We start from the raw sequence: 21,134 nt of genomic DNA on the forward strand, positions 1-21,134 counted from the left end.
GGTAACAGGTATCCGGGGGCCAAAATGCGGCTGTGGAGGATTCAGCCAAAGACTACGGGGTCTTAATCTTTGTCAAATGGGAAATCAAATCAAACGTATATATTCTGTGGTATAGATTACCGTTTACAGTCGGCAGACCCATGGTCAGACGGGTGAGGCAAAGTAGTGCCGAATGTGCGGTAGGACGAACGTCATGCACCCCCTTATCATCCCGTTCATGTGGATACTTGCACGTACCTTTGGACATGTAAGGTCTGATCCAGGAAATTGTATGGAGATATACTGGTAGCGCATACATACATATGTACAGGTATGGGAAGTAAATACCATGGATACCGCGGTTTTGAAGATTTGCACATGTCTTGGACTGCATTCGGAGTAAAGGCACAATATGATTCACTTAATGTTTCGTTCCTTTCCCTATATTAAAGTGGCGCCATTATTATTCTATTTTTCCCTTCATGTAGCTAGTTTCCTTAGCTCTGAGCTGAGCTGCTCAGAGCCTCCTGGTTCGTTCGGGCTATATGATCTGTTGTTCACGAGTGCGCCTTCTAGCGTGCACACCGTCTGCTGGCCGTAAGCAGCGACTGTTAGAGCTTGCCGGCCCGTCCTGAATATTCCGTCCGCAAGCTAAAAGTCATTGGAAGCAGTTGTAAGCCCCGGAATTCCCTAAAAAAACACTTCTATCAATATTCATTTGTGTTTGTGTTCATCAGAGCGGTAGGTGTTCATGTATATCCCCTACATCCTACATACGTATGCATGTGCGTAGTGAGGAATCCCAACTGAGGCACCGCAATTCGCAAACTCAACTCTCTCGCAGGTTACCCTTCGGAGCCGCAACTGCTGACTGCAGAAGACTTACTCCCTTGCACCGTGCACTGGGAATACATCTTTAAAGGGTTAGTACTAATCCAAAAATCATGTTACGAGAACATGCCAACGCGACGGCAGCCACAGCATCTGGACACCTATTTTTTTCATGCATGCAAAGTACATCAGGGTATCCATTACTGCAGTCTAAACATTTGCTTACCAGTTCATCTATGTACAACGCCTGCCAACTACCAACAACCAACTATCATACCAAACCAGCGCTTCTAAGAAACGCCCGGAAGGAAAATAATGTCGACTTTATTCAAAACATATAAAAGTGACACAATTTCGTTTTTCCTTATCCCGCAGCCACTCACTATCTCACCGTCAACCATTAATATAAACAGTGCAGTTATTCACACGTACAGATGACCTAGATGCAATAGAGCCATATATACCGCCAAACAGAAAGGAAGGGACAATCAACTATCTTCCCATCCCTGCGAGACCCAGTGCGGCCAGAGCTGTGACAACTCCTGCCAAGGACAACGCCAGCAGCAGTAGCAGCGCGGCGCGACCATACATAACAGCAGATCTTCGCGCACGCACGGTTCCACTGCCTTTCTGTTATAGCTGTATTACTCTTGGTATATATCGCCTCGTAGGATGGTGCCGAGGGCGGCCACCATGGCAGATTGCAAAACTGGAACACTTGCCTGATGATGCGGAGCCCCCAGCTGGCGAAACTCTGGCCGGCGGGTGAAGGGATGCTGCTGCTGCACGCAAGAAGCGCGCGGGCTCGTTGTGGTCCTAGGTTTCAGATTCACGATTTCACACATACACACGCACACGCACACGCGCACACACACACACACACGCACACGCGCACACACACACACATAAACTTGCCGGGTTTCGGGGAGTCGAGAGAAAGGACGCATGCAGCTGATGCGGGAAACAAACTAGCAAGTAGTAATAAGGGGTCAAAAAAGAACCGCTCTGCATTCTGCCGGCCCGTGCTTTTTCCATGGCCCCAGGAACGCCCAGTCATCACCCACCCTACCACCTGCTCAGGAAAGGATGCGAACCAACAAGGCACGGAAGTCATTGCGGCAGGACGCGTTTGCATGCGCCGACCGATGTATACACCCCGTACCGTATGCCACGGCACACGAGCACGCGCCTGGCGGGGGCGCAAGCTACCGAATAATAAGCAAGGAGGGATGGATAGATAAATGGAGGGGGGGAAAAGCATACATCATCCGGTCGTTAACCCACATAATCGAGTAAAAAACCAAACTGCCAAACTGCAGCCGCTGTCCTTGCAAGCACGCTTACGACGCCACAACTCCATAGTATCTTTTATCCTAACATACACCGGCAGATCGCAACGGCCATATTGCAAGGGCTTCACGCGCCAAGGCGACAAAAGAGCGCGATGAGATGACAAGTCATCAGTACATGGGTACATGCCCTTTGGGCCTTTCGCTCGTATGGGTAGAGAGTTCTACAGGTATGGGGTCACGCAACCCCAACCACTTCACACACACACACACACACACACACTGATGGGTACGACATGAGTAGCTTCCCACGTGAGGAGCATGACAGCCGTACATTCATCCTGCGTGCTCGGTCATAATTAAACCGAGTAACCGTCTTCATCCCCTTTAGTGCTCGTCCCCTAAAGGGGAACCGAAGTAAAATTACGGAACGACATTTTTTGCGAGTTGGAATTCAAGCAACAGACTGCCAAGCCGAACTATGTAAGGTACTCGCAACATCGCAAGCAAGAAAAGTACCAATCGTGACAGCGGTTCGTGGGAGGGATTGCTGGTTAGGGTTGGGAAGAAGCGCACGTGCAGGAAGCAGGAAGCATGCCGAGAGGGAAGTCCGGAAACCAATCGCCACCACCACTACTACTACTACTACTACTACTACTACTACTACTACTAGTACTACGACTTGTTTTTGTTTTTGCAGTCGGCTCCGGTCACAAATAACCTATACCCGAGGTGCAGACGCGTCTAGTGCAGGAGGCTGAAGCTCTTACCATGTAATGGACAGCTTGGGGATGATGATGACTGATATGCAACAACTCAAATATAAGCACGGCTAAGGCACGGCGACTGGACAAGGAGATTGATAGGCACGAAGGTAATCGCACCCGCCTCACCCGCATGCAGCCACAACTACTATGTCAAGCTAATTGTTTTAAAAAACCCTCCAAAATGGGGAGGAGATATGTACGTTCATAAAGCTGTCTATACACTTGCCGCAAGCGCTATTAAACATCCTCATATCGCTAGCACGTGATGCAAAACACTCACATTGTATGTACGGTACGGCAGCCCATCCATACTTGGACCGCTGAAAAGGCTCTCAAAAGTACTGAAGGATGATCGGAAACATAGCAGTACGACTGTACGAACATGTCAGCCGCAAATATGGAAAATCCCTTTTGGCTAAACAAATGTTTTGGCCCCTTTTGAACCCAACGCGGGAACGTTCGTGCATCCCTCCGCCACCCGCACCTGATTGGACGGGTGCGAGCACAACACAAGCCCCAAACCCCAAACCTCTCCATTTTCCCAACCCTCTCAACCTGCTGCATTCAATTTTTGCAGCCGTACAGCCGTACATCCTTTCATCCATGCAGTCCAGCAACGGCCACGCGAGCCGCTAGAGCAACAGTAACGTATCGCCTCCGTTTCACTTCCCTTCAGCAGGAGGAGCCGCAGCGCCAGGGCTAGCGGCGGCGGCGGCGGGTTGCGCAGCGGCGGCGGCGGCGGCAGCTGCCCCCATGGAGGCGGCGGTCAGGACCTCCCCTGGCTTATCTTCCATAAGGCCCAGTTCGGCGGCTGCAGATCGGTCCAGGGAGACGTTCCGGCTGGCGAGCATCTTGGCGACGGCCGCCGGTGAGGACGGCCTGTGACGGTGGGTGAAGATTTGTGTGTGTGTATAGGGCGGGGGGAGTTCGAGGGATGGGCGTTAGGGGAGAGGAGATGCGACGGTAGGGGAGTTCCGCTCTGCGACGGCACTTAGGCGCTTGGGCTGAGCTACGGTGCTCAGGCACAGGGCTAGAAGTTGGTGCGTATGCTGGCTCAGATACCTCAGTCCGACATGGGGGAAATTGCTTTTTCATGACACAAATACATCCGTATTTGGCGATCCCAAACATACAGAGACACACATGCTCCTGCAACTATTCGCTGTTGTACGGTAGGACCGTTACAGAGTTCATAACCATGGCGAATGCCCCGCCATGCAACTGCAGCAGTGCCTTGTCCGCCGCCAGAAGTTACACAGCTCCAGTCACATTTCCCATCAGCTGCAATCCCTGCCCCCATTCACAGCTGTATCTCTAAACCCTAAATCCCCCACCCACCGACCGACCCACCGACCGACCTGCTGCCTGTCTGAAGCAGCTTCAGCGCTGTGGCTTGGAGACCCCCCACATTGGAAATTCGAAACTGCGTGACCATCTGCCGTTCCGCCTCGCCCTCGTCCATCTGGTTTATGTGGTTCTGGAGCTTGTCCACCTGCCGTGCAATCTGCAGTGCGCAGGTCACACGATAGCGCAGGTCACACAAGGCACGGCACCGCTAATCAACGTGGTGACTAACCATCACGTGGCGAAACGACCACATCGTGGAACGACAGCAGCAGGACTGATCAGCGGTGAGCTAGTCTAGAAACAGCCACAGCCAGGTGGCGGCTCCAGGGGGGCAAAGAAATAAAGCAGCATGGGGTTATGGCCCTCATTTCCATCGTCGTACACTCCTCACAGCTGCCATCCTCGTCAACCTTGCCGCAGCGGGAGTCATCTCGCAAAAGATAAACATATTCACGGACCCACCGACCCGCGGGTCGGTATCAGATCTTACCCTTAGTAGAATCTGCTGCAGTACTTCCTGCTTGATATGGAATCCCTCCTTGGCCTCCTCCAATTGTTCCTGGATAGGAGTTGGAACAAAAGAGGTTTGGGTTGGGAATGGCAGCGAGACGAGAAAAGACCTTGGGGCTGGAAAGGGGAGACAAACACCTCAGTACAACATTGTGCTGTATAAGACTCTGTGTACGGATATTGTACGGTGCCCAAGGCAGCAGAGTCTTACATAAGCAACGGCTCTCCGAAACCAGCGACTCACCGTGACTTCCTGCAGCCCCTGATCTAGCTCCAAGTCGCGCATCCGCGCCGCCTCGTCCGCAGCCATCAGCGACTCCCAGGAGGCAGCGCCCGTCGGCTCGGTGCCATCCGGCGGCACCACCCCCGGAGAGGGTTCAGCCCGTGCGGAGCGCAGAGCCCGGCGAGCCGAGGTGAACCTATTGGTGCCATTGGCGCCGTCCACGCCGTCCACACCGGCAGGGCCCACCCCGCCCTCGCGCTTGAGTCTCTCCACCTCCGCCGCTAGCTTTTCGTGGTGCTCCTCCAGTGTCTTGAGCTGCACCGTCATCTGACCCACATCGCGAGCAGCCTCCTGCGGATGGGAACGGAGTTGGGGAAACAGTACACACAGGGAAGAGGAGGATTTTGTAAGCAAGCCAACAAAGATATAAATACACAAAAGTCAGAAACTAGGTGGAGCGCAAGCAAGCTGGCAGGTAAACATGCAAAAAGGTAAACATGCAAAATCGTGTTCATGCGTATGTGTGCGTGTGTGTGTGTGAGAGAGAGGGAAGGGGGAAGAGAGAGGAAAACCGGCAGTCCGATACAGAGAACGAGAATTTGGCAGAGAGCGTTTCTGCTTCCACTAGATTAATTTCTACCCGTCGAGGGAGCGTTAAGGCTTGGCAATAAAATAACCCCGCATTGCCGGGAATTCCCCAAAACAGGCCAGGCCCCCACATCCGCGCACCCACCTGCATGTCACCTAGCAAGTCATTGCACATGCGGTGCAACGTCTTGAGCTGCTTGGCCTGTCCCTCCATCTTCTCCGCAATGACATCCTGAAACGAGAGCAGCAACAGCAGGGCGAAAGCAGTAGCAACAGGGCTGTTGGCAGGCTGGTCTTAGTCCCATAGGGGGCGTCAATCTATACGAAAAGGGGTCAAAGCTATATACGAAAAGGTAATTTATGTTATTTTTGGGTTTTCCCGCTGGGGCTCCCTTTGAGTGGCCTTTGGGCTCCCTTTTCGGAGCGCTAGCCGCAGTGTTGTGAGGTGCCCGGGTAGAGCTAGATGTGCAGATGTGGACTTGAGCACTTGACAGCGCGACAGAGCCGAAGGTGCTCAGGACCAGCACCAGTATTTAAGAAGAGGAACATCAAAGAGCGTCGAGGCTGTAAAATCCAAAACACAACCCATGTAAACGCCCTCAGGTAAAGCGCTCAGGCCGCCGCCCCAGGATTTGTCCAGCCTCGACTCCAGGCAATGCAGACAGCCATGTTCAACCCCCCCCCCGGGGCCCTGCCTCCCGGGTAACCAAATACGAACCAATCGAACCTCGTTGGGCACTTGATCTTATGCAATTAGCATACTTCCGTCCCCCACCCAACCCCTGCCTCTTGCACTGCCATGCACGCCCTCCCCCGGTTCGTGTCCCAGTTCGCAGTACGCCCTACGAAGCAGAGCCCAAGGCCGCCGGCCCGTTGCCCCATATCCCTCTCCACAAGCCCCTTGTCAACGCACCAGGACTTCTTGCATCTCTGGCATCGTCACGAAATGCGAGGTGTCCTTCTCGGATGCGTCGGCTCCCGCTGCGCCCACCACCCCAACAGCTCCTGCCGCCGCCCCGGCGGCCTTCGCAGCTGCCTCCAAATCCTGCAGCCGTTGCCGGATCTCGTCCAAGTCTTGGGCTTGGACGACAAGCTCCTGGAGAATGGGGCGCGGGGAAGTGTTCAGGCGGCGAGAAATCGGCTAACCTCAAGATTCGCACCGCGTGATTATGGCGAGTCTATCATCTGTTACGCCCGTGTTTCAGTGGGGAGAAAGCGCCATATATTCTTGAGTAAACGGAAATGGAAAGTGCAATAAACAGGATGAAAAGTGCGGCGAACGATGAAGTGGTGGCGTCAGCTTCTAGGAGCTGTTCCGGTCCGCGCGTGGCCGTATTAGCCACACGACACCTTTTGGTTGGAGCTCAATCGGTGTTCGGTCATGAGAGTTTTGGTTTCCCCCAACGCTCTTTGGTGGCGATTCGTGAGCATACAAGGCCACCCGTGGCGGTGGCGCTCGGGCTGCGCTCGGCCGCCAACGGTAACTTCTTTCCCTACTCCACTGTCAATCCGCGCTCAAACTAACAAGGACCCATTAGATCTCCATATATATCTTGCGCACATCACGGCCTTCCCTAGTTGCTCAAGGTTCTTTAGCTGATTAAATCTCAAGAAACGTGGATTGCGCATGAACGCGTTCGTACAGTGGTGGACACTGCGATGTCAAATTGCCGTTAGAGCCGGGCTGTGATTAATTGCTATCTTCGTTGATCCTTTAACGCGCTGCTTTTGGTTTTGGGCCGGATCTGCCCATACCCGTATTACACTGCACCTTAGGATAGCGGATATCTTTGGTCAACCGTGTTCCTAGTCAATACTGTAGTAGATCCTAAAACCTAGTTTCTTGTTGGCAAACCTACTTGTTCATTACGTTAGCGGGGCATTTTCTGTCGTTCCAATTTTGACATGATATGAACCATTCTTCGACAGCCAACCTGTTTCTGGGAATCGTCTTCCTGTCTTCACAGAGGTCTTAGATGGTCCACGTATAACTATGGCGTGATGGATAAAGTGTAACAAGAGCAGATCGCATAGCTGTTGATTCGCACACAAGCACCTATATACCAGTGGAGTATACGATCACAGGCCAAGCTCCGAGTTCAGCTTGGCGATATTGCATGTGAAACAAGTATTTGTATCATCGTTTGCATCGAGAGTACTGAGGCACAGCTAGCCATCTTACTTCCAAAAGCCCTTGAAGGGCATCAGGGGATATCGCGTTCAGCTGGCGACAGCAAGCAATGTCCTTTCCAATAGACACACGATACACAGCCAACGCAGTTCCATCCTCCCTTATCCTCCCCCGTGCCTACCTTGAACGCCTCGCCCAGCTCCTTTGTTAACCGGGTCTCTACCTCCGAAATTAGCTTGATTGTCATCTCCGAAGGCTCACCAGCCCCCAAAGCGGCCAAACCAGCTGCAGCGGCAGTGGCATTGGCTTTCGCCGCCAGCGCATCCTCCCTCGCCTCATCCACCTGTTCCTCCAAAGCTGCCAACTTATCGGCCAGGCTCCGCAGCTGGGCCAGGGCATTGTTATTTTGCTCCGCCACAGCATTGACCTGCGGACCGTGTGAGATGGACGTGGCAAGGTAGGGAGCCGGACTGACCAGACAGGACATAGGAAGGGAAACGAAACACCGGTGGGAGATATCGTCAGCACTAACTAAACTTTGGACGGGGTCGCTGCACGTATGGTTCCAAGCCTAACCTCAATCGTTCGGTGCGGCGGCTTGACTCGCTCGAGCTGTGACACGCGCTGGGGTTGGGGCTGCGGCTGCTACGAGGTGAGATCCCCCGCGTTCACACCCTTGCAAGAGGGAGACGCCATTTGAGACGGTTTTCCAGGGGGAAAGGAGACACCCGTGCTTTCCACCGCCGTGGACGGTACCCAGCCAAGCCGGGCATCCTCTTGCCGTTGCCCTCCTCCAAAGCGTCCCCGTGCCAACAGGTCCGAGGGATACATGCTAAAACTACCTTGTTGCGGCTTGCCCACATGCAGAGGGTGCGTACCTTGTTATCCAGGTCCTCAACGCGACCCAGTTGGATACCCGAGTCGGCGCTCTTCAGGGTGCGGCTGCCTGGATGGCGGCTGGCGGAGTCACCGTCGGCACCGGCATCCGCGGCCTGGCAGACGAGAGGAAACGGGGTGGGTTATGTGTCCGTAGGCCTAGGTGAGAAAAGTGTAAGCGGCATACAAGGATGGGCATAACGCTAGGTGAATAGAAGGCAAGAAATCATAAGCATGGCATCCGGAGAAGAGAACATGGGAGCACCGACGCAATGCCTATGAACTTGTGCCAAAAGGTCGCCAAACCCGCAACGCCCCACTCGCCTGAGCATGTGCCTCGGCGACCCTGTCGGCCAAACCTTCAACCTGTGCCGTTAGCTCTGCCAGGCGCTGCTCCAGCGCAGCCAAGTTGGAGGTCCCATTGGTTCCGTCAGCACCGGCGGCGGCGGATGAACCGGGGCTGGCGTTAGCGGCCGCCTCGTTGGCGTTGGCGGCAGCGTCATTAGCGGCGGATGCCGCCAGAGTCGCAGCGCAACCGGCGGTGGTCGCTGCCGCAGCGGCGGTGTCGGCGTCTGAAGCGGCGGCGTTGGCAGTTTCGGTAGCGCTAGCGGCGGCCTCCGTTGCCGCCACCGCCGCCTCAGCGGCGGCCTTTGCTGCCTCTGCAGCAGCCAATGCGGCAGACGTAGCTGCCTCCGCCTTTACAAGCAACTCGTTCATCTCGTCGACGGGCACGACGGAGACAGCATCCGGGGCCTCCCCTGCCGTCTTCACGATGTCCATTGCCGGTACCATAGCAGCCTTTGCAGCAGCGTCCTCCGCCGCTTCCGCAGCAGCCTCGGCCCTCGCCGCCGCCGCCTTGGCGGCTTCGCCTGTGTTTATCACCGTTGCCGCCGCCGTCACGGCCCTGGACACCGCCGCAGTTGCGGCATCGCCAGCACCGGTCGCCGCCGCTGCGGCAGTCTCCGCTCTGACCGCAGCAGTCTTGGCAGCATCGCCAGCGGAGGTGGCGACCTCTGCTGCCGCCGCCAGTTTCTTGACGGCAGCGTTGGCCTCCGCAGCTGCAAGCTTAGCCGCATTCGCTGCGGCATCTGCCGCCATGCGAGCTGCCCGCATCGCCTCAAGCTCCGCTGCTGCCGCAAGCGCCGCTGCGGCCGAGGCCACTGGCGGCGCTGCCGCCACTGCTGCCACCACCGTGCCGTCCTTGCCATCACTCCCGTCCTTTCCATCACTCCTTCCGGCCCCTGCGCCGTTGCCATTACCGGCAGCAGCTGCTGCCAGAGCGGCTGTAGCAGTGACCTGCGCAGCCGCAGCATCATCCTCGGCGTTCTTAGCGGCGTCCAGCGCCTCGCCAGCCTTTGCGCCGCTTTCGGCCAGCTCCTTCTGTAGCGCCGCCACGAGATCCTGGAGCTGCTGCAGCTTCTCCCTATCTTCAGCTGCTGCGGCGGCGAGGGCGGCCACATCTTCGCCGCTGCCCACACCCACACCGCTCCGGCTCTTGCGGGCTGCATTCTTCAGGATCTGTCCTAGCGCTGCTTGTATAGCGTTGATGTCGCCGCGGATAGCCGCCAGAAGCGCGTCACGAGCATTCTTGGCCGCCGCTGCCTTCTTCTGCTGCTCGGTGCCGGCAGTGGCTCCTGCGGCGCCACTGCTGGCTCCAGTCATACGGTTGGGATCGGTTGCACTGGCCTTTCCGTCCACGTCGCCTCTGGTACCTTTGCCTCCGGTTGCACGTGCAGCCTTACCAGTAGGGCTCGACGCTGTGGGTGCGCCGAGTCCAGGGGTTCCAGGCTCGGCACCAGCGCCACCTTCATCTCCAGCAACATCACTGATTGTGCCGGCAGTCCCTTCATTGTTCTCACCCTGCAACGGAGTGGATGTTCCGTCCCATTCAGCCAATGCATTTGAAGTTTCCGGCCAAAAAGCAAATACAACGCGTCTTGCACCGGGCACTCGCAGCGGTTCCAAGCCTAGACCTTGGCACGGATCGACAACGCACCTTGGTCTATGCCAGGTTGGGAGATGACATGATCTTTTACCAGACCTAGGGCCTCAAGCAACCCTTTCTCTGATATTGCTCACCTGCTCTGGCAGCTTGGCTACGTTGGCCAGCAGCTGCTTCAGCTGCTCCTCCATCGCCTTGACCTGGTCGCCCAGCTGCCGGTTGCGGGCGGTAATGGCGCCAGTCGCCGCCGCCAGCTCCGCAGCCGCGGCTGCCACCGACTTGGCCGCCTGTGACGTCGCTGCCGATGGCGCCGCTCCTGCCTTGGTATCCACCTTGCCTGCATTCGCGCTGGCACCACTGGAACCTCCACCTGCCGCTGTTCCCGACCCAATTGTCCCTACCACCTCTGCTGGGCGGTTCTGCAGCTCCTGGATGCGCCTATCCAGCTCTGCCAGGGCTGCGGGAAGTGACGCGGCCATGCGGGACAAGTCATCCGAGGCGGATGGGCCACCTACGGCGGCTGATGAGCTACTGGCATTGCCACCACCGCTGCCATCATATCCAGCGGCCTTCTTACCGCCCGGTCCAGCCTTCCCAACTCCAGGTCTAGCCGCGACCTTGGGATCTGCTGTTGCCGCTCCCGTTGGTGAGGATAGCGAGCCCTCCGCATTCGCGGCTTCGCTTTCTTCTTCGGCCTCCGCCGGTGGGGCGGACGCGACTGCCGCTGCAGCGGCAGCCGCCGCCGCCGACGCTGCGGCAGCGGCGGCTGCAACTTCAACTTCCATCTGCTCTGCTCGCTGCGCCGCGGCCTCTGCCGCTGCCCGGGCAGCTGCAGCATCGTCCTGTAGCGCCATCACGAGATCCTGGAGCTGCTTCAGCTTCTCCCGGTCCTCCGCTGCTGCGGCGGCGAGGGCGGCCACATCTTCACTGCCGCCCGCACCCAGGCCGCCCCGGCCCGGGCGGGCTGCATTCTTCAGGATCTGTCCCAGGGCCGCTTGGATGGCGTTGATGTCGCCGCGTATAGCCGCCAGAAGCGCGTCACGAGCATCCTTGGCCGCAGCGGCCTTCTGCTGCTCGATAGGAGAGCCGCTGCCCGTGGGACCATTATTGGCGCCTGCCATGCCGTTGGCGCCGGCAGCACCGGCCACACCTCTCTCACCCACAGCGCCTGTCGCACCCACCGCACCTTTCGCACCCGTAGCGCCTGTCGCACCCACCACACCTGCCGCACCCACGGCACCTGCAGCACCCACAGAACCTGCTGCGCCGACTGCACCCGCTGCGCCATCCTTTCCGGGGCCCTGCGGTATGAAAAATAGGAAATTCGTATGACGGGCCGGACAGTTAACACCATGGGAACAGGGAAACGAACGAGGGAACCTAGATCTTGAGTCGAAACTTGACCGGCTGGATGTGCACAATCCATATCGGTGGTGTAGGTATGGGTAGCGTGTTTCCCCCAAGAGCAGCATGCACAGCCATTTTGTAAAATATCGATCTTGCCACAACAGAAAAAGCGCGTTCCACCAACAGCGTCCTAAGTAGTGGCGGCAAGGGCCGAAATAAAGGCGTCAGCAAACATTCATGGATTGCCGACGCCCACCGCAGACCCCTCCACCTGCCTTCATCATACCTGTTCTGACAGCTTGGCCACATTGGCCAGCAGCTGCTTCAGCTGCTCCTCCATCGCCTTGACCTGGTCGCCCAGCTGCCGGTTGCGGGCGGTAATGGCGCCTGTCGCCGCCGCTAGTTCCGCAGCCGCGGCTGCCACCGACTTGGCCGCCTGTGACGTCGCCGCTCCAGTCTTGCCACTGCCCGCCTTGTTTGCTGCCACTGACGTGGCCCCCACCTCGGCCGGGCGGTTCTGCAGCTCCTGGATGCGCCTATCCAGCTCTGCCAGGGCTGCGGGAAGTGACGCGGCCATGCGGGACAAGTCATCCGAGGCGGATGGGCTGTTATTGGTAATCGGTGAGCTGTTGCTGCTGGCCGTGGCAGGAGGCCCCGTTTCCACGACTGCCGGCGAGGACGCGGGCAGCACACCCGCACCGTCCACCGTGTTATTTTCTGATGTCGCTGACGCTGGCGCCGTTTTTACAGCCGCGGCGGCTGCCGCCGCAGCCGCAGCCGCAGCAGCGGCTGCAGCCGCCACCTCGAGCTCCATCTCCCCCGCTCGCTGAGCAGCCGCGTCCGCCGCTGCGCGCACCGCCGCCGCGCCCTCGTCCGCTGCCTTCATGGCCGCTTCCAGGGCCGCCACGCGACGCTCCAACGCAGCGAGGCGATCATAATCCACCACGCCCTTCTCACCAGTCGCGCCGTCCTTCCCGTCCCTGCCATCCTTGACGGCTGCCGCCGCAATAGCCGCCCCCTTCAGCTGCTCCATCTGCTGCCGCTGATCTTCCAGCTCCTTATCCCGCCGCGCCGTGGCGGCCTTAAGCTCCTCTAGCTCCTTGTCACGGCGTGCTGCCGCCGCTGCAGCTGCTGCCAGCTCCTTCTCCCGCCGCGCTCCGGCCGCCTTCTCCGCCGCCAAGCCCGCCTCGCACGCCGCCAGCCGAGCCAACAGCGAACTGGGCCCGGACCCCTCAAGGAAGCCGTCGTCACCCTTGCCGCCAGCGGCGGCAAGCTGTGCTGCCGCTGCGGCAGCGCGAGCTTCCTCCAAAGCCGCTGCCTGAGCCTGCGGGAATGACCCGAAGACCACAAGAATTTGGGCGAGAGATGAGATATGTATCGCAAAGCTCAAGTCGGAATTGTAGCCACGACTTGATACTTTTACACCAAGCTCGACATACAGAGCAAAACGACGGCACTCCTAGTAAGAACCATTAAACGTTTACCCACATGGATGTGACATGCAGCAGCACCGCTATCGGATTAACAACATATATGCAAACCGCTTCACGCACACAGAAACACGCGCGCCTAAACAAGCATGGCCGCTCGGTGCGCCCCGCCAAAGATTCTTTACATAGATACTACGCAGGCAAAACCTGTATCCTGTACAGCACACCTGCAGCTGCCGCTCCAGCGCCTCCATTCTCTGCTGCATCTGTGCGGCGGTGACACCGTCGACCTCTCCCGCCAGCGTGGTGCCGTTAGGCGGTGTCGCAAAGGCCCGGATGGGCTTACCCACCGAGGCATCACTGCCGCCGCTGCCGGATTTGAAGGCGGCCAGTACGGCCTGTCCCTGCATTCGTAAAAACAAAAAGGGAAGAGACGGAGGAGACGCTGGAGATGAGGCTGGGGAAGGCAGCAAGGCTCAGAGGTTGGGGCCCAAGAGTGAATTGGATTGACAGAGGCCGCGCTTCTGCCCCGTCCCCAGCCGCCCGCGCTACTCCCTTCACCCCGAGCTTAATTACACAGTGTCATCATCATCATCACTGCTTTCATCGTTTTGTAGGTGCAACTTGCCCCATGCTGTCCCATGTGCAAAAGAACAACTGGCAGCAGAGAAGAACTCGCAGCAAATCACATTGCACGAAAACGGACACAATCTACCGAAAACAGCCCAAGGTGACAACGAAGCCACTTAAGTACAACAGAAATCAACAAACCAACAAATCAACAAACCAACAAATCAACAAACCAACATGCCCACCTGAGGGAGTGCTGCGATTCCGCTCAGGGTACGAGCCGCCGATAGAGTACCTCCCGCAGAGCCGCCCTGGGGAACAGAAAGGAAACGATCGGGACAGCAACACCTACGTATATTTCTGATTGATTGATTGATTGATTGATTGATCAATTGTTGCAGAGTGGGAGACTTATTCTGGCCCGATTGGACACGTTAGTACAGAACCCCAAACCCCAAAAGATCTCTATACCCCACTCACCGCTCCCCCCCCAAGCAGGGGTTCTTTAATCAGACCCTCTCCGGTCTCAGATGCGGCGCCAAAGGCCTCCCGGGGAAGCGGAGACAAACCGCTGCCGGCCGCTCCGGCACCAGGAAACCCTCCGGGGCCCCGGCTACGGCCTCCCAGCATGGTGCCAAGGCCGTTCGGAAGTGAGGTCGTCACACCGGGCTCGTCGTCGGGGCCAGCAACCCCAGCGCCTCCCGAAAGGTCCAGCGCCTTCTGGGAGTAATACTGCAGCAAGCAGGAGGCGAACACAGTGTCGAGCCTCAATGCCGCCTCAACGGCGTCTCAATGTGGGGTGTCGAGCGGTTCATAAACGCGGTAAAGATGATGATGCATAGATGCAACCGTGTTGTGGCAGATGCAGGTAATGAACCAAAGCCCGAACACAAAAGCACCGACGTGCGTTATCTGTGGCGTTACGTGTGACCCATGCCCGATAGGCATGCTAGGCCCTACGGACGTCTAAACCTGGAAAAGCCTATATCTTCATATCGTATACGTGACGCTATAAAACACAGTACGTGTAATAATTTCGGTGATTGTTGTTGTTGTGCTGCTGTTGTAATACCTTGTTGCGTGGCTTAGGCAGTAGTGGGCGGTCCGGCGAGCTCGATGGCTGTTGTGGCAGCTTGGGGAGCACCTGCACGGTGCCAAACTCATCCACGGGAAGCTCCTGATCCGCGTAATACGTGCCTGGATCTTCATCGTACCGGTAGCCCGTACCAAACACGGCCTCCTACGAGCCGGATGACCATGGCAAGGAGAGACGGTGAAAGAAGGGCGAGAGTAAAAAATGGCGCACAATCAGCTTCATGAAGGGAAAGGTCGAAAGGGGGGAACTGGAGGAATCGAAGGAAATGGGGCCACAGAAGAAGTGCTCTCAACGCACAAACGTAAGCCATGTTTCCATGCCAATGCCCCATCCCCTCCACACACACACACACATGCAGACACGAGCGCGCGCGGGACATCGGGAAGCTCAGCAGACACAAACCGTTACTCCCCGCCCCCCAACCCACACACACACTCTCTCTCTAGTATCAGTTCATTGATAACACACACTTAAAACGAATACATGCATACGCTCCTAAAACCGCATAAATTCTCTTTTTCAGGGCCTGCATTCTGACGTAAGGGATCTTGTTCTACTGCAACACCGTGTACCTCTCCCAGACACCGTCATAGCAGCCATTAAGCAAACGCACCATGGGCGGGGGCTCTGCAGGTCGCAGCTTGAGCCCCAAGGCATTGGCTGCTGCCCACACGTCCGCCCCACTCTGCTCCGCCAGCGCCGCTAGCGCTTTAAGAAATTGCGGATACCCCATCTTTCGGGTACCTGGCGCCTTGCACTTTGTGAACGTCAGGTCCACAGAAACAATGCTCAGTGGGCCTGCATTGTGCACGGCGCAACCATAACAGCATGTCTTTCTACGACAGTGCGACAGGAGGTGAGGTGCGGTACGGTACAGTACGGTACGGCATAAAGAAAGTTGTAAGGACGGTTTGTGCTGGTAGCTTGGCAGCTGACAAAGTGCTGCAAGGGAAAAGCTCCCTTAAGAATGCGTGAGGCGAGAATACGTTGCTAAATGCTGAATACGAGCACACCTAGTGTTGTGGACCAAACCATTAGCTGCAGTAAGATCCACACCAGCTGTCAAGGACCACGAGAATGGCTGCAAGCTCAGGGTGGGGCAAATGAACTCACTGACCAGCTCGTAAACCTCCATTTCCGTTTCCGTTTCTCCCCATCATGAACCCGATGTCCTTCTGTTCGTCCCCTTAGTCCCCCCTCAGCACCCGGACGCCCCTCACCTGCCGGCTGCATAAGGCCCATGTCTTGCACCACCTTCTGCAACTGAATGCTCGTCATCCTAGGCTCCGCGTAATCCGCATCCGTCACCAACCGGCCCATACCGGGGGTCACCGCATAGCGGTGATACACGCGACGCAGCAGCTCAGCGCGTTCCGCGCCTCGAGGGATGCCCGGGACTTTGGAGGCCACTTTGATGCGATGCTCTCGGGCCTGGCGGGCCTGCCAGTGCGCGAGTCGCTCGCAGTGGGCGAGAAACTCGTGTGGTGGGTAGATGCGGGCGCGGATGGCAGCCTCCGATCCTTTGAGGCCGAGAACTTGGGCTGCGGAGGATGATGATAAGTGCAGGGTGGCGCGGGGGTAAATGGTCAGGGTGTTTGTGCTGGTTGGGAGGGTTGCGGAGGGAGAGGACCATGGTGTCCAAAAAATTGGATAAAAGCTGAAAGGGGACAGCGGGGTAAAGCGCGCAGCTTTGTAAAATCAGGTAGTAAAAAGACCTTAACGTATCCGGGAGGAGCGATGAGGGCTTAGAAACAACCTTTGTTAACGCCCCAATAATAAGCTCTCGGGGCTATCCTTCAAGCCAGCTCGTAAGCCCTCTTTGTTTCTCTAGCAGGCAGGTGCAGAAACGTTCCTCTTCATCCTTCTTAGGTAACGGGGGAGCTGTCATAGGGCATCTTCGCCGTTCCAAGTCCGTGTGCTGCAACACTTTCCCTAATCCCTCTTCCGGCACCTCCTTACCCAAAAGCTTCGGGTTGAGGCCATTCAGGAGACCCAGCTGGCCAAAGGCCGCGACCATGGAGGCATGGTCGATGGCATTGTCATTGTCAGTGTCGTACATCCGAAACATATCAGCATACCGCACGGAGGGGGGCACCGCGGCACGCTCCGGGCTCGTCTCCTGGCGGACGAGCGGAGGCCTGGGGCTGATGGAGCGAAGAGGACCTTCCAGACCTCCTGGATCGGGTCCATTTGAAGATTCGCCAATTCGCTTTGGGCCAGGCTCAGGCTCGGCGACTGGCGCTGGGCCATCGGGGTCATCCGCCACGGCCTGCGGAGTTTTGCGCCGAACCGCAGTTGACAGCAAGTATCGAAGTTAGTATTATAAGTGTTTTCAATTAGAGAGAATCGTAGGCCTTGAAACGCGGCTTCTAAGGTCCTCACAATTTTCCGCCGGCTCGGCTCTTTACTTGTGGGCATTGCAAATCGCACCCAGAAGTTAAGGATTAATCATGTCTATATGCAGAAGCAGATACCCTGTGCGCAAAGTCCTGCAAGGTCCTGCAAAGCCATGAGCGATTACAGTCACGTTGGTCACAGAGGGTTTTCAGCAAGGCAACGTTCCACCCGAGCACAGTATAATCAAGGGCATCGACTAGCTCACTTCGGTGCGCCGTTGCGCTTGCAAGTTTTGCTCGGCCCGCACGTCACGAAAGTTGGACACGTCGTACACACAACGCTTCTGTCCAGGCTGCTGCCAGCCAGGACATCATAATAAGGAACTATAACAGCAGGAGCTCGCGCTGAAACCGATTATCGAGGCCTGCACATTCCTGGAGTGAGCTGTTGATTGGGCAGTGAGCTGTTGGGTGCACAACTAATAATCGCTAAAGCTGATATCTTTTGTAGTATTTGGATGCGCAATAGACCCCAGCCGTGCATATCTTGGCCGTTCCCACGGTCCTTGTCTACATGCAATCCTAATTGAACCTACAACTCATCGGGGCATCGGGGCCGGGTTTCAACGGCGCTAAACAAATAGCAAGTCCAACATACGTTACAAGGATGGTATGGGTTAGTACGTTCCTGCTTTCATGTTCGTAGGACTTCAACGGCCCATAAGTCGCTTGAGCCAGGCCCAAAGATGCATCCGCAACCCCAAACTTAAAACGTTCACATCCAAACTCCGTTCAGGATTACGGGCGCAGTAAACAATTTCAAGCTTTGCCGCAGATGCATACAGTTTCTTCGGTTTCACTCCCGATTCACGGCCAAACTCGCCAGCCTCACCACCAATACATCAGACAGAACTTCGTAATACCCTGATCACTCCTGCGAAAGCTTCAATTTAGTCCAACCGAGCCCAAAGCCATTTTATCTGCCCTTTCAAGAACCGCGATCTGAACCCAATCGGCGCGTAGGCGGTATGTACTGAGTGTGCAATTTGCTCCCAGCACACCTAGGACACAGGAAAGCCCGGAAAAGTAAACCTTGCATGACACCCCAACCAGCCCAGTTTGACCAAAGCATGGGCCATCCTCGGCAGCGCGTGCGTGGTAGCCCGACAAGCCAATGTAACAGGACGACCCCCCACCCTTAGAGGCCCTCATCCCACCCCGACGCTTGCAACAGGGCCCTCTTGCAGATCGGCAGGAAAAGAAAGCCAGAAAGGCAGGGCCGGGGCCATGCAGAACCAGAAGCCGCTCCGTTAACCCCTGACCTTTCGTGTCCCTTTTCTGCCCCCTTCATCGTCCCCTCCATCTCTTCCCGGAGCACACCTCCTTTACCACCCTTCCACTTCCCACCGCTCGGCCTCACTGCCGGTCAGTGCGAGCCTCCGCCCCGCCAGCAGCAACAGCAGCAGCGGCGGCATCCGCTTGCGGCCCGCCTCCCCCACCCCCACCTCGTCCCCCGCCGCCTCCACCAACAGATCCCACAAACTGGAAATCCCGGTTGGTACTGCGCTTAGCGCCCCTCATCAGGTTGACGCCGCGTGCCTGTTTGGGGGATTCCCAACGGGTAGTGGAGGTAAGACGAACCACTTGCTAGTGAAGCGGAAACCAGAATTAGACAAGTAGCGGGGGGGGGGTCGGGGGGGTAGTAGGGTCGGGGGTAGTCGGGTAGTCGGGTAGTAAGGTCGGGGAGGGATATGCGCCGGGAGATAGCGTGTAGTGAGGGGTGCATGGGTGGATGGGAGGGTGTCGTGCGAAGGACGGACCTGGGACTTAAGGGATGAGGGTTCGAAGGTTTTGAACTGTGGACGAGTGCACTAGGGTTTTTGGAGGTTAGGGCGCGACAGAGGTCATTTAGAAGGGGCGTAGTGCGAAACGTCAGGATTTGGTCGACGATATATATATATATCCTTCCGGCTCAGTTCATTCCGGCTCACTTCCTTTGCAACACACGTACTCGCGCCCATCTGCCCTGGGGATACGCTTGGCACTGCCAGTGATTCCGGGCGGCTGGAATCAATCCGGTACCCCTATCTCCACCCTTACGAGGTGGCCCCTTGAAAACTGAAGACCCCCATGCCAACTACACCCACCACCCGTCCATTCGCTCAACCCGCCGCTGCCCCAACACACCTTAAACGCCTTCTCCAGCGCCAGCAGCTGCTTCTCCCACTCCTCAATCTGAACGCAATGCGGGAAATAGGGGCCCGAGCTCACTATCACCACCACCACCACCACTACCAGCACTGCCAGCACTGCCAGCACTGCCAGCACTGCCAGCACTGCCAGCACTGCCAGCACTGCCAGCACTGCCAGCACTGCCAGCACTACCAGCACTGCCAGCACTGCCAGCACTGCCAGCACTGCCAGCACTGCCAGCACTGCCAGCACTGCCAGCACTGCCAGCACTGCCAGCACTGCCAGCACTGCCAGCACTGCCAGCACTGCCAGCACTGCCAGCACTGCCAGCACTGCCAGCACTGCCAGCACTGCCAGCACTGCCAGCACTGCCAGCACTGCCAGCACTGCCAGCACTCCCAGCACTGCCAGCACTGCCAGCACTACCAGCACTGCCAGCACTACCAGCACTGCCAGCACTGCCAGCACTGCCTGTCCGCAGTCGGCAGTCGGCAGTCGGCGGTATCCTGCTGCTGGCTACCAGTTAGGTTGAGCCCCCCGGTTCTGGTCTGGGTCTTTTCCTCCTCCTCCCCTCCTGAGCCCGCTCGCGACTGGATTGCATCCACAATCCCATTATCTTCTTCGCAAACCCTTTCTCACCCCTTTCCACCGCCACGCCCCACCCCTCACACGCCCCCTTCTCCCCATCCTTTCACACCTCCACGCAAAAAGCCCAACCCCCCGCACACCCGCGCACCCCTTCCCACGCACACTTCCACCCCTCCATCCTTCCTGCCCACACATTCCTCCATCACTCACGGCGTGAACTAGCTGTGAGTATGCCTTGGCGTCCCGCTTCAGCTTGGCGCGAGACAGCCGTGTTGAGACGCCCTCCTCCCCTCCGGCCGGGGCCGACAGATCGTCCGACACCGCGGCGTACACGGGGGGGGTCAGCCCGCGGTGGACCAGCGAAACAAGGTCCTGGAAGGAGCGGCTGAGTGGAGGAGGTGGTGGCGGCAGGACAGCAGTGAAGGCGGCGGAAGAGGAACCTGTCGCGGCGGGGCGTTGTGGCAGCAGTTCGGCATGGAGGAGTCACCATCTCGGTGATTACCATCCGGACCGTGCTGCCACAGTAGCAGGAGTAGCAGCAGGAGTAGCAGCAGGAGTAGCAGGAGTAGCAGCAGTAGTAGCAGCAGTAGTAGAAGCAGTAGTAGCAGGAACAGTACCCATCCAAACCAGCAGCAGTGCTCCCAAGACCAAGCACACCCGCACGCACATGCACACACATAGCCGGCAGCCGCGAGTCCGTCCCGTTCAGACTGGCAGTTGACCGTTTTCTGCCTACATATATGATCTCCCAACCCCCAGCTGTCCAACCCTCCACAAACTCTGACCACCAGCCCCTATGAAATCAGCGGTTGTCCTGTCTCCCTCCTTCCTCCGCTACGGCCACCGCCCCAAAGCCCATCCCCCCGAGCGGCGCCTAAGGTCCTCACCCTTGGGTGGCAGATGCGCCTTGGCCACCGCTCCCAGCAGCCGGTACACCTTCACCAGCACCTCCACCTGCACCTCCAATACCTGGACCAGAGGTGGCAGGGCCAAGTGCAGAGGGGACGGGAGGGGCAGAAGAAGGGACAGGAGGAGGGGAACTATGGACAAAGTCAGTCAAGAAGGGAAAACAACAACTGACGACTGGCGAC

At 57.4% G+C, this 21,134-nt stretch overlaps 2 protein-coding genes across 2 annotated transcripts in view; both read right to left on the minus strand.

Annotated features, from left to right (window-relative positions):
* Positions 1-52: 52 nt before the first annotated feature.
* Positions 53-1,652, minus strand: VOLCADRAFT_106669 (uncharacterized protein; the record flags this gene model as incomplete). Its single annotated transcript, XM_002955103.1, has 2 exons — positions 1,194-1,652; positions 53-367 (listed from the first exon to the last, which is right to left on the minus strand). Exons 1-2 carry the CDS (start codon positions 1,209-1,211, stop codon positions 53-55), a joined length of 333 nt encoding a protein of 110 aa, XP_002955149.1. The 5' UTR covers positions 1,212-1,652.
* A 1,876-nt stretch (positions 1,653-3,528) lies between these two features.
* VOLCADRAFT_96032 (uncharacterized protein) overlaps positions 3,529-21,134 on the minus strand; it is a gene marked incomplete at both ends in the record, with an annotated part of 38,183 nt that continues 20,577 nt past the window's right edge. Inside the window, 23 exons of the mRNA XM_002955104.1 lie at positions 3,529-3,745; positions 4,225-4,370; positions 4,704-4,772; positions 4,968-5,297; positions 5,680-5,766; positions 6,448-6,630; positions 7,847-8,092; positions 8,544-8,657; positions 8,908-10,401; positions 10,621-11,784; positions 12,180-12,385; positions 12,788-13,154; positions 13,488-13,664; positions 14,076-14,141; positions 14,311-14,562; positions 14,975-15,070; positions 15,540-15,724; positions 16,147-16,467; positions 16,886-17,195; positions 19,450-19,497; positions 19,744-19,926; positions 20,254-20,483; positions 20,931-21,012. Of these exons, the coding sequence (XP_002955150.1) occupies positions 3,529-3,745; positions 4,225-4,370; positions 4,704-4,772; positions 4,968-5,297; positions 5,680-5,766; positions 6,448-6,630; positions 7,847-8,092; positions 8,544-8,657; positions 8,908-10,401; positions 10,621-11,784; positions 12,180-12,385; positions 12,788-13,154; positions 13,488-13,664; positions 14,076-14,141; positions 14,311-14,562; positions 14,975-15,070; positions 15,540-15,724; positions 16,147-16,467; positions 16,886-17,195; positions 19,450-19,497; positions 19,744-19,926; positions 20,254-20,483; positions 20,931-21,012 (6,573 nt within the window). The remainder of the gene's footprint in view (positions 3,746-4,224; positions 4,371-4,703; positions 4,773-4,967; positions 5,298-5,679; positions 5,767-6,447; positions 6,631-7,846; positions 8,093-8,543; positions 8,658-8,907; positions 10,402-10,620; positions 11,785-12,179; positions 12,386-12,787; positions 13,155-13,487; positions 13,665-14,075; positions 14,142-14,310; positions 14,563-14,974; positions 15,071-15,539; positions 15,725-16,146; positions 16,468-16,885; positions 17,196-19,449; positions 19,498-19,743; positions 19,927-20,253; positions 20,484-20,930; positions 21,013-21,134) is intronic.

Source organism: Volvox carteri (genome assembly GCF_000143455.1).
Source record: "Volvox carteri f. nagariensis unplaced genomic scaffold VOLCAscaffold_48, whole genome shotgun sequence".
Lineage (NCBI taxonomy): Eukaryota > Viridiplantae > Chlorophyta > Chlorophyceae > Chlamydomonadales > Volvocaceae > Volvox > Volvox carteri.